Consider the following 12,646-nt stretch of genomic DNA (forward strand, 5'->3'; position numbering starts at 1 on the left):
GAGGGAGGGTGGGAGAACGAGAATAAAAGCAATGTGTGCTTGCTAAGCGTTGCAGGCCATCCGGAGATTGTGGCCGTATGAAGGCCAACCAGCCGTGTGTGAAGCGGAAAGCGATCGCAGGCGACTGCGGTCGCAAACACGGAGAGGGGACTTCGGAGAGGTCAACATGATAAAGAACTTGGGCTTGCTCATTCGCACAGGAAATGCCATGCACTAATTCAATAAATTCAGAGGCATTTCTGTTTTCGATCTTCATGTCTGTTTGAAAAGACGTTGAGGATTGAAAATGAGGTTGGGTCGATGAGTTGAGGGACAGTGGGGCATGGATAGAATGGAACACTTTTGAACATACAATGAGAAGCCCAATGAATTGTGATTGGTTTGTCATCGCTTTTTCCTCCAGAGAGATGAGAAAAAGCTAGAATGAAATATTCAAATGGATTTCCCCTCATTTATTTTGACATAGGGCATAGGCCATCGGGTAGTGCTGGAGCCTGTTACGTAAGCACCCCTGCCAAGACGGCGTCTTTTCAAATCCACTAGGGTATCGCGTTTGGAAATGATATACCGCCATAACGTATCAAGTGTGTGGGGGCCCCAGATAAATTATATACTCCCGTCGATGGTTAGACAAAAACAAAATTCATGAAAATCAAAGCGGAATAATCTTCAACCGGGAATTCCCTGCTTTAACCGTGGACCGACATGTGGCTATTTGATCCAATCCCGCCGCTAATGAGTGGTGGTTTGTGCTTTACAGTCTGGCAAGTACATGGACATTCAAAACCTTTTACTACCATTTTTATGGTGTGACGGCTGGGGAATTCAATATGTTACAACTTTAAAGTTTTTAAATGTCCAATAAGTCACTAGCTTGGACCTGCCCTGTATTATCCCATGGACCTATTTCGTAATAGGTCCATGATTATCCATGCTTCGGGATTTAATCTTGATAAACCCAACACATAGATAAGGTTATGGGCAACCCAGCCCCCATACATCTGGTTTATGCTTAGTGGAAGGTTCCTGTTTACTCTGGTCCCTTACTAAACACTCCACGACCCCTCGAACAATATGGAGTCTCAAACTAGTCCAATAGACAAAATATCTTTTCTCCAAAAGCGTTACCAGTTTTATGTACACAACACACAAGGAGAAGATGGTAGCGATCTCAAAACCCCGCCATCTTTCCTTCACCATTCTCAACCGATAGAGCGTATTGCATCAGCTGAATACTGATCGCGCGAGAGAAGTGCGATTAGAGATATCGAACGTACGCCGTATATGCGTAAAAAAAAAAAAGAGTACATCGGCTGTGATAGAACTTCACCGTTATCTGTTCTACCCATTTGTCTAACTCTGGCCCCAAGCTAGTTCATACAAGGTCTATAAATATTAATAGGCCATCACGGCTGATATGCTATCTCGTGTCAAATTGCACACATTATAGCAGAACGAACTTGCATAACGTTACCTTACACTGTGCATGCGTTGTCTCTTTGGGGGTCCTTTAGAAAATAATTTGTTAAGGGATAATACTCATCACTTTTGAATATCAGAATGCCTTACAATAAACGTGACACTATATTCACTTCTACTAATGATGTTGTGCACATCATGCAATGTAATGTCATCCACTGAACAAAATAATACCTGTTTTCTGGGTGACTTCTGATATACACATTACACAATACATTATGCAAATGTACATCGATTTAGGTTAAATAGAGATGTGACAAAGTATAGGCACATTATTCTGAATCTAACTCTTTCAGAAAGAATATATTTTCTTCCATACATTGTTCCATAGTCCATAGCATCATAGAACCAATCAATGTTCTTGTAAATCAATAGAAACAAAAAATGTACAAACTCGTTTTCCTCTTTCATTAAATTATTTTAGTATTTGAAGCTCTATAATAAATTTAAACATTTAGCACACTACATGAATAACAAATTTTTGATGTATATTTGTAGTGGCTCATTTATGTCTTAATTGCACCTATTTCGAAATACATGTACATCCCTCATCCTCACTAGTTGTTGGACAACACACTGTCTACCAGGACCGTGAGTCAGACCACCTTATTTGGTAGGGACTGCACAAATACAAAACAATACCATCATGAAGGGACTCTTGCAGTGTCTTCTGGCGACTTGGAGACGTCTTCCTGCAAGCTTCATGAAGCCAGGCCAAGAGGCACTGTTGTTGTCTACTAGTACCCCATTCTTGAAGCCTCGCCTCTCCTGCAACCCTTACCTTACTGGAACTGTTCGGTGGTCGATAATGACCCTATCAAGCCACATCTCAGAGATGTGACGAGAGATCATGGTAAACATTTCATCGTCCTGAACTGCTCTCTGCAGAATTCCTCTCCAACAGTTCCAGGGTTGATTTTGCAGCTCTCCTGGATTGTGCAGGTGTGTAATTGTAGAGGTCCATGAAGACCACGATGCCAGTATAACATCCACAAGATACGATGTAAGAATCATCCATAATGTTGAATGCACGAGCCTTCTGCAGGATGCACCGTTCTCATATTTGACTGTCATCTTGTTGAATACAAACATGCAGCTAACATATAAAGATTTGGGGTGTTGCTTACTCTCATAACGCGTCATATGCTTCACCGTTCTCCCATCTGCTGCACTGACATCCTTGTCTTCCCTGAGAATGGCATTGTCTGTAGGCTTCGAGTGCTCCTCGCCCAGGAAGGTAACAACATAAACAAGGCAAGCATAAGGACAAGAGACTCAAGCAAGTCCATCTAGTACATCGTAAGTGAGGCCGACAGGAGCAAGGGTCATCAGTACAATAGGCGTACTCTCTGTCTGATTCTCTTGCACAATGATAAAATAAGCTTTTTACGCATGTCATGCATGTACAGCAGTTTAGAACACACTCCGGAGAGCATTCGCACCTTCCGTTGCAACACCACGTACTTGGTAGTCTATTGCTATTTCTGCACTTCTCACACCTACAATAACCACACTGAGGGCAAGGAAATGGATCCTTACTCAGTTTTTCTTCTCCTTTCCCATGAAATTCACCACGATGTGTCGGTGTTATCGGTGATGACTGTTCGCTTTTACCTTTAAGTTTCTCGTCAGGTTTTGATTTCACAACTCTGAGTACTTTCGCTTTACCTTTGGGGTCCCTGATCACAATGAGATCACTTCTTGGATGCCCTTCATCTCCAGAGTTCTCAGCAGATCTTGAGTTTGGCGATTCGTTATTATTCCTACCATTTAGTCTATCGTTGTTGGTGTCCACGTATTCATTAGGTCGCGCCTCGTCTCCAGTAGCTGACCTGAGCGTCAGAAGATTGCGATTACGCCAGCCTTGTGGTAGCAGGATAGGGATTGATCCTGTCGGCGAGCCGTGTACAGACGTGGGCTGCCGTACTACCAAATCTCCACCATCTTGGGCCATGGGTGTAACATGTGGCAGCTCTGTTCGCCATAAACTCTGCAGAGAAAGCAAAACAGAATGAAGATTTAATTGACAGACTACTTATATCGACTTAATTGGAAAGAGAACAGAACAAGTTTAATCAAATGACACATGACGTTGTGATTTGCTATGAAACAGAATTACAGATGTGCAAACATTGTAGTTACCGACATGTACAGTATCAGTATTCTGGGCTATGCAACTATTGCAAGATGAGCAACACCCCCCCCCCCCAATTGACAAGAAATGTATGCATCGCAGGCCGCAGGTTTTTTGACAAAAACTGCATAACAGCAAATTGACTCGCTTTTCCATCACCTAGTACAAGAATAGGGCACATTGTATGATGCATTTCTATAGCATCCATAGATGTATGTTGTTTTGACTCGCATTCTTCCTGGCGTTCCTCTAGGAAAAATTCCAGAGATTCCTAGGATTAGCGAGCGATAAGTGTTTGGTCAACAAGCCGGATGACCAATGGCCTTCCTAACCAGACCAGTCAGCGGAGGGCAGGCAAAGGGAAATAGGAAACGGAGGGACAGAGAAGAGGAAGAATAACGATGTTTTACTATAGATCAAGGACAGACAGCCCTTTGAAGGTCATACATGTATATATCCTTAAAATAATCAGCCACATTTATAGAGAAGCTTCATCAGTCCAACCACTGTATCTTATGGAATCACCGATTTATTGGGTAGTCTGGACAAATCCGGTGGAAGAAATTTCCAAAAAAGGTCGAACTAAACAATCAATATGAACTTCAAAGATGGAGATAGATTCCTAGTACGTTTATACTTAAAACGCCACCAAGTCGCCGTCTACATGATCTACAAATTTATGTCAGTTGGTGATTTCCTATAGCGAGCTACAATAAATCAAAATGACCTGTAGCATTAATTTCATTCCCGAGAAAGAATTGCTTTTTAGAAAGGTATTCATTTGAATAAAGTTTTCCTGCAAGTCTTATACCACCTACATACTGCAAATAACATCGAAAATATGGTTTCATGGTAAAATTATATGCAAAAGGTTGATTGGTCACGTAACTAAGACAATTAATGTTTAGGCTATTACCAAACGAAAGCAATAATGAAAGCCTTGCCGTTCATAACTAATGTTCATGCAGAACTGTAAAAAATGTATACGTATAAATAACCGTGATAGGATGCAACATTTGGCTGCTCGCTTATCAGTGGAATAGGCAAAGTGTTTGTTATGAAGCGCTGCACAAAGAAATGCGAAAAACAGATTAGGAGAAAAAGGGAAAGAAAAAAGAGAGCTCGTTTTGGTCCGGAAAGGGACGATTTATGACTGATGTGCTTGCTCGCTCGCTTGCAATGCCCGAGGCGAGTGTTCGTGTGATAAACGTCGATCAAATTACATGTAAGATTCGAAAACACGCACACACTGTCCTCGTGAGTTCACACTCATATACATGTGTATTTGGGAAGATGTAAACATTTCCTCTTTATGTACACTTTATTCGTTGCTTTTGGCACATTTATCTGTGCATTACACAATAATTTTTTTTTCGCGTGTCGAGAGAAGTATGTAAGGAGTTTTGCACAGCAAGTCCTTTAGAGGGAAAGGTTTCTTTTGCGCCTATTTTGCGGAAATTTTGAATGTAGGTGTATCAAAATCTCAAAATTCACAAAACTATTTAAGTTGGTAATCGCAAATCCCCTTCAGAATTGAACTTCGCAAACTTAGATCCTAAAACATTTTAAGTTCATTTAGTCGATAAGAAAAAGGGGTGAGGGACAAGCCATCCGCATCAGATTCTATATGCAAAGTATATAAACGATGACAACAGATTTCCCAGAGAGTATTTGGGAAATGTAAATTTTGGCGGAAGTACAGCCGAAGAACGTGCTCTGACTTTGATTTTTGACAGGTGCGGAAACGAAATATGGTCCTTGAGATCTTTACACCTGTTAACATTCTGTACTGAGATCTCGGAACGGATCGTAAGAAAGGCAGAAATTCCCATTCAAGGACGACTTAAATCTGCCCTATAATCTCGATATCATATGCCAGAAGTACTCGGCCCTCTCACTAGTCGGATCTCCGTTACCGATGCCACCCTACAAAAAGTGCGTTATGCACGACAGTTGGCTCCATATTTCAAAATGAGGGGTGGGGCTGTGTCGTAGATGCAGTGTAAGCACACCCGAGACAGTTGTAATAGAATATAGGTTGAAATACTTGAATAGTTGAACTATGCGGACCGTGAAAGCATGCTGATCAACGAACACCATCACATTCACGCGGTATATTTTTTAAATCATTATTTCTACCGTCAATAACCGTAAAAAAGCAATATGGAAAAAATTATGTACACGGAGGAAATTTGTCATAGGAAAAATATAGGTAGTATTAATAATCTGCCAGTAATTTTCTTTCAAAAGACCTATCCGATGAGCTGGGGTTAATCTACATTGCAGGTAAGGTAAACCTCTGCGAAATGACCCTGAGGGAGAGAAAAATCAATGTTAGCTTGAGTTTGAACAAGGCAACGGCCAAGAAAATATGCACGCACTAGAAAATACATCCGGTGTGAACTTGAGAGACTCCAAGTTGAAGACATAGCTGGAAAACCCATCAGGATTTCCAAACAGAGAAAGAAAATGGAACGAATCAACGGCTGCCCAGTGTGACCAACGGGTACACCTCACGGTACTGAGACAAATACTCACTTTCAGACAACTTGGGAAACGGAAAAATGGTGCGATTGTCACGTCAACAGTTTAACGGCTTCATACAGAACGTTGTATCTTTGGATGGATGGCCCATGCATGCAGTTCCATGGATGAACTATGCAGAGCCTCCAAAATGTGGTTCAAGTAAAGTTATAGAACAAACATTTAATAAATGCGCCATTTTTTCATTGCACGTTTCTTTTTGTATTAGAAATATCAAGACATCCTGAGGAAACTGAATTTACAACTTAAAGTAGTTTTATCGTGTAGGCTATTTCCAGATGTCGCACAATTCAACTTCACATCGTACACTGTACTATTTGTAGGCCTTACGTACATGTAGGTACACCAACTACACATGGTACATCTCCAAGTTTATCTCCCAAGAACGTGCATATTAGAATGCAAGTTTAGATGATTTAACTTCTGTTGTCCAATATTGTGGAATTGGAATAGCGCGGTTGAGGCAGAGGTGCAATGAAGCCTACGTATTGCCAATAACTGATGCATTTTCCGGGCATGGCTTTGCATTGGGGTCTGACATTACCCGGCATCGCCCTGATAGGGAAAATGAAATTCATCGCAGCTAATTCAATATTTATATCAATTGGTCACGCAAGGTCACGTTTTAATGGCAGACATGTTATAAAACAGCCAATCTTCGTGTATTTTCGTTTTTCAGTGCGACTCAGAATTGATTCACTATTCGAATTCACGCATCTACAATGCAGATGGAGAATTGCCTCTCTTCCCTTCTTGAAGAGGCATGTGCATGTAAACGTACCGACACCAATTTCTACAATTACTCCTGAATAAGTCAAAAAAATATATTGGGTAATGCCAATCTGTGACCACAACTATTAACGTCAGATCCAATGGCATATATCAGTCAGAATGCAGCCAGTTTGTATCTGTTCCGTTGCTGTGACTGCATGTATCAGGGTGTAAAACTGTTTCGTTCAAAGTTAATATATTTGACGATAATGATAGTGCTCTGGGTGAATACATAATGCTGCACAAATTGTACATGATGTATTCAACTACAAATTCACGATCAATTATATAAACTATGAACCACAAATGTTACACCTAGCAAATTAGTCTAGTATTGAGACTCTAGTAGCGCAATGTTTAACAGACTCAAATTTTAGAATCCATTTGCTCTTTCAGTATATACATTTACATAGATTATAATTATAACATGTCATTTTTCAAATGAAAATGGAATAAACGACGCAAAATATAATATCAAAACTTCAAATCCTACCTTAAAGGAGAATGAAACTCTTGGAGCAAGTTAGCTTTTGTGAAAGCAGAAAAATCAAAGAATAAGATCAACAAAAGTTTGAGTAAAATAGGACTAGCAATAGAAGAGTTATGAGCATTTGAATGTCTAGATCACTAATGCTATGGAGATCCTCCCATTGGCAATGCGACCAAGATCTATGACGTCACAGATGAACAACTCTCCCCTTTTGGACACTGAAAATATACCCCAAAACATCTATTTTTGCTCATTCTAATCATATGACAAACGATTCATCAATGATATAATGTTGTGAAACCTCTGTACTTGTCCTCTCATAAAGAGAACACCTCACCTTGTGATAGACTCTATAAAAGTGAGAATATAAGTGAAATAAGTACTAAAGTAATGAGGGAGTTGTACGTGTGTGACATCACAGATCTTGGTCGCATTGCCAATGGGAGGATCTACATGGCATTAGTGATCTCAATATTCAAATGCTCATAACTTTCTTATTATTCATTCAATCTTCCTCAAACTTTCAACAATATGTTTCTTTGATTTTTCTCTTTGATATGGATTCAGCTGGTTTCAAGGGTTTCATTCTCATTTAAATACTATTTTACAGAGACCAGTTTAATTTAGCCTTTCGATCATCAATAATTGCGTTGATTCTGAGTATAACCTACATGATATGTAATGGGAAAACTTCTTAAACGATTTGGCGCAAGAGAGGAACAGCATAAAATCAATGTAGGCGTACATTCTACCATAGAGCTCTTAATAGCTCCATGATTCTACCATACCCCATGTTGTAATATAGGCCTACCTCTCTATGGAAACCAAACATTCTAAAAAGTAAAATTCAGTTTACAGGGTATTACATGTACGTATGTATACATGTATCTAATGCAGTCAAGTCTTAATTTAGTACATGTAGATCTGGCATTCGTACATGTAACTGGTGGTTCAATGGATTAACTACACTGTCTACAACTTCAAAAAACAAGTATCAGAGATCGGTCCCACTTCATGTTTCATTAAATTTCACATTGACATTTCTACAATTAAAATTATGTACAGATTCAGTCTGAATGCATCTCATTTCGCTGTATTGCAGTGCACTAATGCTAAGACAAACATTGTATATTCGTCAGTTAATTGCGTGGAGTTCCAGTGTATGGGCACAGACGGGTATACTATGTACCGAGTATCGGCAAACCCTCGTTTATTCCCCCAATGTCAAGGAGTTTCCAAGATCAACATCAGATATATATTGCGACTATTGCGGGTTATCTGTTACCCTCACCCCTCTAATTACCTTGCTCAGCTTCCCGCAACATCCCCACCGGATGTTTGCGAACAAAGGGTGTTAAGTGGACCTTCTAGTATAGGTTTAAAACATGGCATTATAACCTGTTATTCTGCCTGTCTCCAATATCGACCCACGGCAAGCCGAGGAAAACCCAATTGACAGAGATCGAGAGCTGGACAATACCCGGTCGTTCTATAAACTTTCCCCGCTCATTCACTCAGAACAATAGGCTAATCGATGATTTTTTTTCTTTCTATTTGAGGGTCGTTCCTCAGAGCCTTGATTCAAGGTGAATTTCGCAACAATGGACACCGTTTTCCCTGTCAAACGTCTTGCCCATCACTGCCCACTAATCACCCAGCCGCTTGACGGAGCCGTTTAGCTTGGCTCAATAATAGATTTATCAAGTCTTTAAACCTTGTTTTTTAAACCCCACTTGTGAAAAGGGGGGTCTCGCTCGCGATAAACCTTAAGAAATTGCTATAGTATAATCCTCCATAGAGGCCAAGCGAATTTAATGCGTTCAAATTGAAATAGGGTTTACATGGAAGAAGCAATAATTATTAATAGGCATGGAGAGAAGCTGTATTTTTTTTATCAGTTTGTAAAGCAGTGGATTATCTCATGATAAGCTCCACTCGCGATCTCGTCTTGCGGAAGGCTATAATATGAAATTGCCATCATCGTGCATCAGTAGACAAGTGCACTGTGCATGTAAATGCAATAGTGAAAGCATGGTTATACTATACTAGTAACTAGTCCATGTTTATAGTATTCATCTTCATGGTTATAGTATAGTACATGGTATGGCACAAGACGCGCAGAGATGTAACTTGAGTTGATATAACTTCTGACTACGATAAATCGGTGAAAGGCAGATTGTACACGAGTCAGTCTTTAATCAAACGGCGAATAGGCTGAAAATACCTTTAAATTTACAGAGGGGGGAACTACCCAAAAGTTGAAGCCATCATGATTTTCAAGAAGGCTTATAGAATTTTACTTTGCAAATACATATACGCAATTAACCATAAATTTTGCAATTATTACATATTCACATATTGTTTAAGAACAGGTTTAAATACACATATTTCTCAATGTACAAAACTACTAAATTTCATCGAGAATCGAGATTATATTACCAAGAGGACGGGGCTTTCAGATAACTGCTTACTACAAAATGCGATTTATATTAAAATGATTTTGCTTTCCCTACTTCATAACAGATCCATATAACCCAGCCACTTTTGAGGATTTCGGGGATATTTATGCATGTTCAAAACAATCACGTACAGTACATCACGATCATGAACCATTCATCATAATGATGTTTACACTGCGTCATGAAACATTACTCTTCGTCAGTGGTTCGTGTCGAGTCTACAAAATGTTCCCCCAATGTTTAAATCATCAAATACAAACACATTCGGACGAAAACTCATATTTTTCAATCAAGAAGCGGGAGTGAATATGGCCGTCGGTGTACTGCAGAAAAGTGTAGCCTACAATCTAAAACAGAAGGGTATAAAAAGTTGCCAACGTGTTCATTTTCTTGGGTTTTCTTCGTGGTTCTGTAAATAGAGGCTGCTGGCAGGCAACCCAACCAGCGTCAGAATGGCATGGTCATGGGATGGGAAAGATCAGGTTGAGGAGTTGGGGGCCAGGCCACGTGCACAGCGGTGCATCTTGATAGGTCGTCTCCCCCAAGGGGGGCTCGGGGTATGACATGGCTGCCGATTTATGATCGCCTGTGGGGGTTTCCAGCTGCTCCCGTTATTGGCGACTCTTCCCTCCCTACACATGTACATCGGATAATGTTGGATTATTTGTTGATTTTCGATGGAACAGGACTGGTAGTACTTTTAGATATGCAGATGTAGGTTTTTTTCAGAGATGATTTAAACTGATTGCCCCGTTTTCAAAAGTACTTGGAAAGCTGATTAGAACCTGGCAATGAGGCAGTCTTTCTGTTCACCATTCTTAATGAATAATTTGGTAACATACGATTTGATGAATATTATAAATCTGTAACCACGTCATGAGAGATAAAACATTGGTTCATTTCATTGTTGGACTTTTCTTCTCTTCTGCATTCTGCTTCTTCTATTTTAGTTCCTTTCATTTCTTCGTCCATTTCACCACTTTCACTGAGTACAATATTCGTGAATCATTATTCACATATTTTTTTTTCCAATATAATTTGACCAATCCCAGTATGGTTATAAATATAAGTATTACTCTACCCTCAAATTCAATATAGATTTAATAAAAAATATCATGTATACCGTCCTCTGGTATATTTGGTAACAACTAACATACGATTTGATGAATATTATAAATCTGTAACCACGTCATGAGAGACAAAACATCAATGGGAATTCAATGAAATATTAATCATAACCATGGTCCATAATAACCAGTCATAACCATAATAACAATCTAGTTAAATCACCGTGCCAACAGATTCTGCATTAACGAGAATGCCAAGATTAAATGAAACGCAAACTTTTTTTTTGAAGGGGGGGGGGGGGAGTCCAATTTGTCCAACTAGCCAAATTAATGAACAGAATTTATAATCCATGTCATCTGATATTGTTGTAATGTGTATGCAATATGGAATTCATGGAATTGGGTATGCTGGAATATTTGCATGTTTAGAACAAAAAGAGCAAGGGTATTTTAGCCACGCTGAACATTATTATGCTAACGATTAAGTTTCAACTTACATAAACTAAAGCATGTAAATAGTTAACTTCAATGTCTATGGCATGGGCATCATGTCATGGGCATGAATCATGATGAGGCAATGGCAATGCTCTCGTATTCATGGTATTGACGTAGTCATGGTCGTGCTTGTATCTTATCGCATAATATCAATGGGTTACAAAACTAAATACTACTTACTATGCACCTGCAGTAAACGAATCCTCGCATGCATTTTCTCTTTCCCCATTTTTTTCCTTATGTTAAGCATTCATACATGGCACACAAATGCAAAGTAGGCCTAAGCTTGTATTTCAATGGGCATCCGCCCGCTTCGCGGTGGTGCTGGGGATAACTTATTTCGACGCGACCCCTACATTTCGGGTACCTTAGCCATACTTACGCTTCTATTCTGCTATTCCAAGACGAATAATCGAACTCATTCGCCATCCACCACTTTCAATAGTCATCATCCAGCTAAAATGGTCACAACAACATAAAATACTCCACAGAAACGGGCTGACAGTATATTCCAGTAAGTAGTCCCAACGAGTTACAGCAATCGTATAGAGTCCAAGTTGGCCGTGTGTGTAGGCCACAAACGGCGATGGTACTGTGTCGCTCAAGGGAACAGAGCGGAAATTGCTAGTTCCTGTGTACTGTCGTGCAGGCCAAGTGCTATAATACTCCCGTATGCTTTATTTACCGGTACACGGGGGGCCTCGAATTCTTTTCACCCAGTCACATATCCCTCGAAGTTCGGCCGCTCGAAGTCACGGCATGAATTCCGTTCATATGCAAATACAGGGGCGTGCAAATAGTGTGTGTACGGGCGAGTGCACCTTGAATCTAGGGGTGGGTAGTTTGATTATGACGAGCGCATGCCCACATGCGGGATTATCATTCACATACCAGCTAATCAAGTGATTTCCGGTTTGAAACAATACCCCTCTGGTTGCGCACCCTCCATTCGAATCCAAGACGGATTGGCCCGGTTTTTCTTTAACTGCTTGACAGCCAAAGCCGCCTGCTCATACGCGATGATATCGAGATAATTATCCGGCGTGGCTCTATCCCTCACAGCTCTGCAGAAATGAAGGCAACAAGGGCCACCCCCTCTCGGCGATGATGGATCATTCCAGCCCCTCCGAAGGATGGTAGGTTGCGAATGATTTGCGACGCCGTAATCTCCCGGGGATCAGACATTTCCGGTCTTATCGGAGTTCCG

General features: G+C 40.3%; 1 protein-coding gene across 1 annotated transcript; it reads right to left on the reverse strand.

The window, feature by feature from the left end:
- Positions 1-284: 284 nt before the first annotated feature.
- LOC129261981 (protein sprouty homolog 3-like) lies at positions 285-11,912 on the reverse strand. The gene is made up of 2 exons (XM_054900002.2): positions 11,822-11,912; positions 285-3,469 (listed from the first exon to the last, which is right to left on the reverse strand). The coding sequence occupies exon 2, from the start codon at positions 3,431-3,433 to the stop codon at positions 2,609-2,611; it is 825 nt and encodes a 274-aa protein (XP_054755977.2). The 5' UTR covers positions 3,434-3,469; positions 11,822-11,912; the 3' UTR covers positions 285-2,608.
- Positions 11,913-12,646: the final 734 nt, after the last annotated feature.

Source organism: Lytechinus pictus, chromosome 5 (assembly GCF_037042905.1).
Source record: "Lytechinus pictus isolate F3 Inbred chromosome 5, Lp3.0, whole genome shotgun sequence".
Lineage (NCBI taxonomy): Eukaryota > Metazoa > Echinodermata > Echinoidea > Temnopleuroida > Toxopneustidae > Lytechinus > Lytechinus pictus.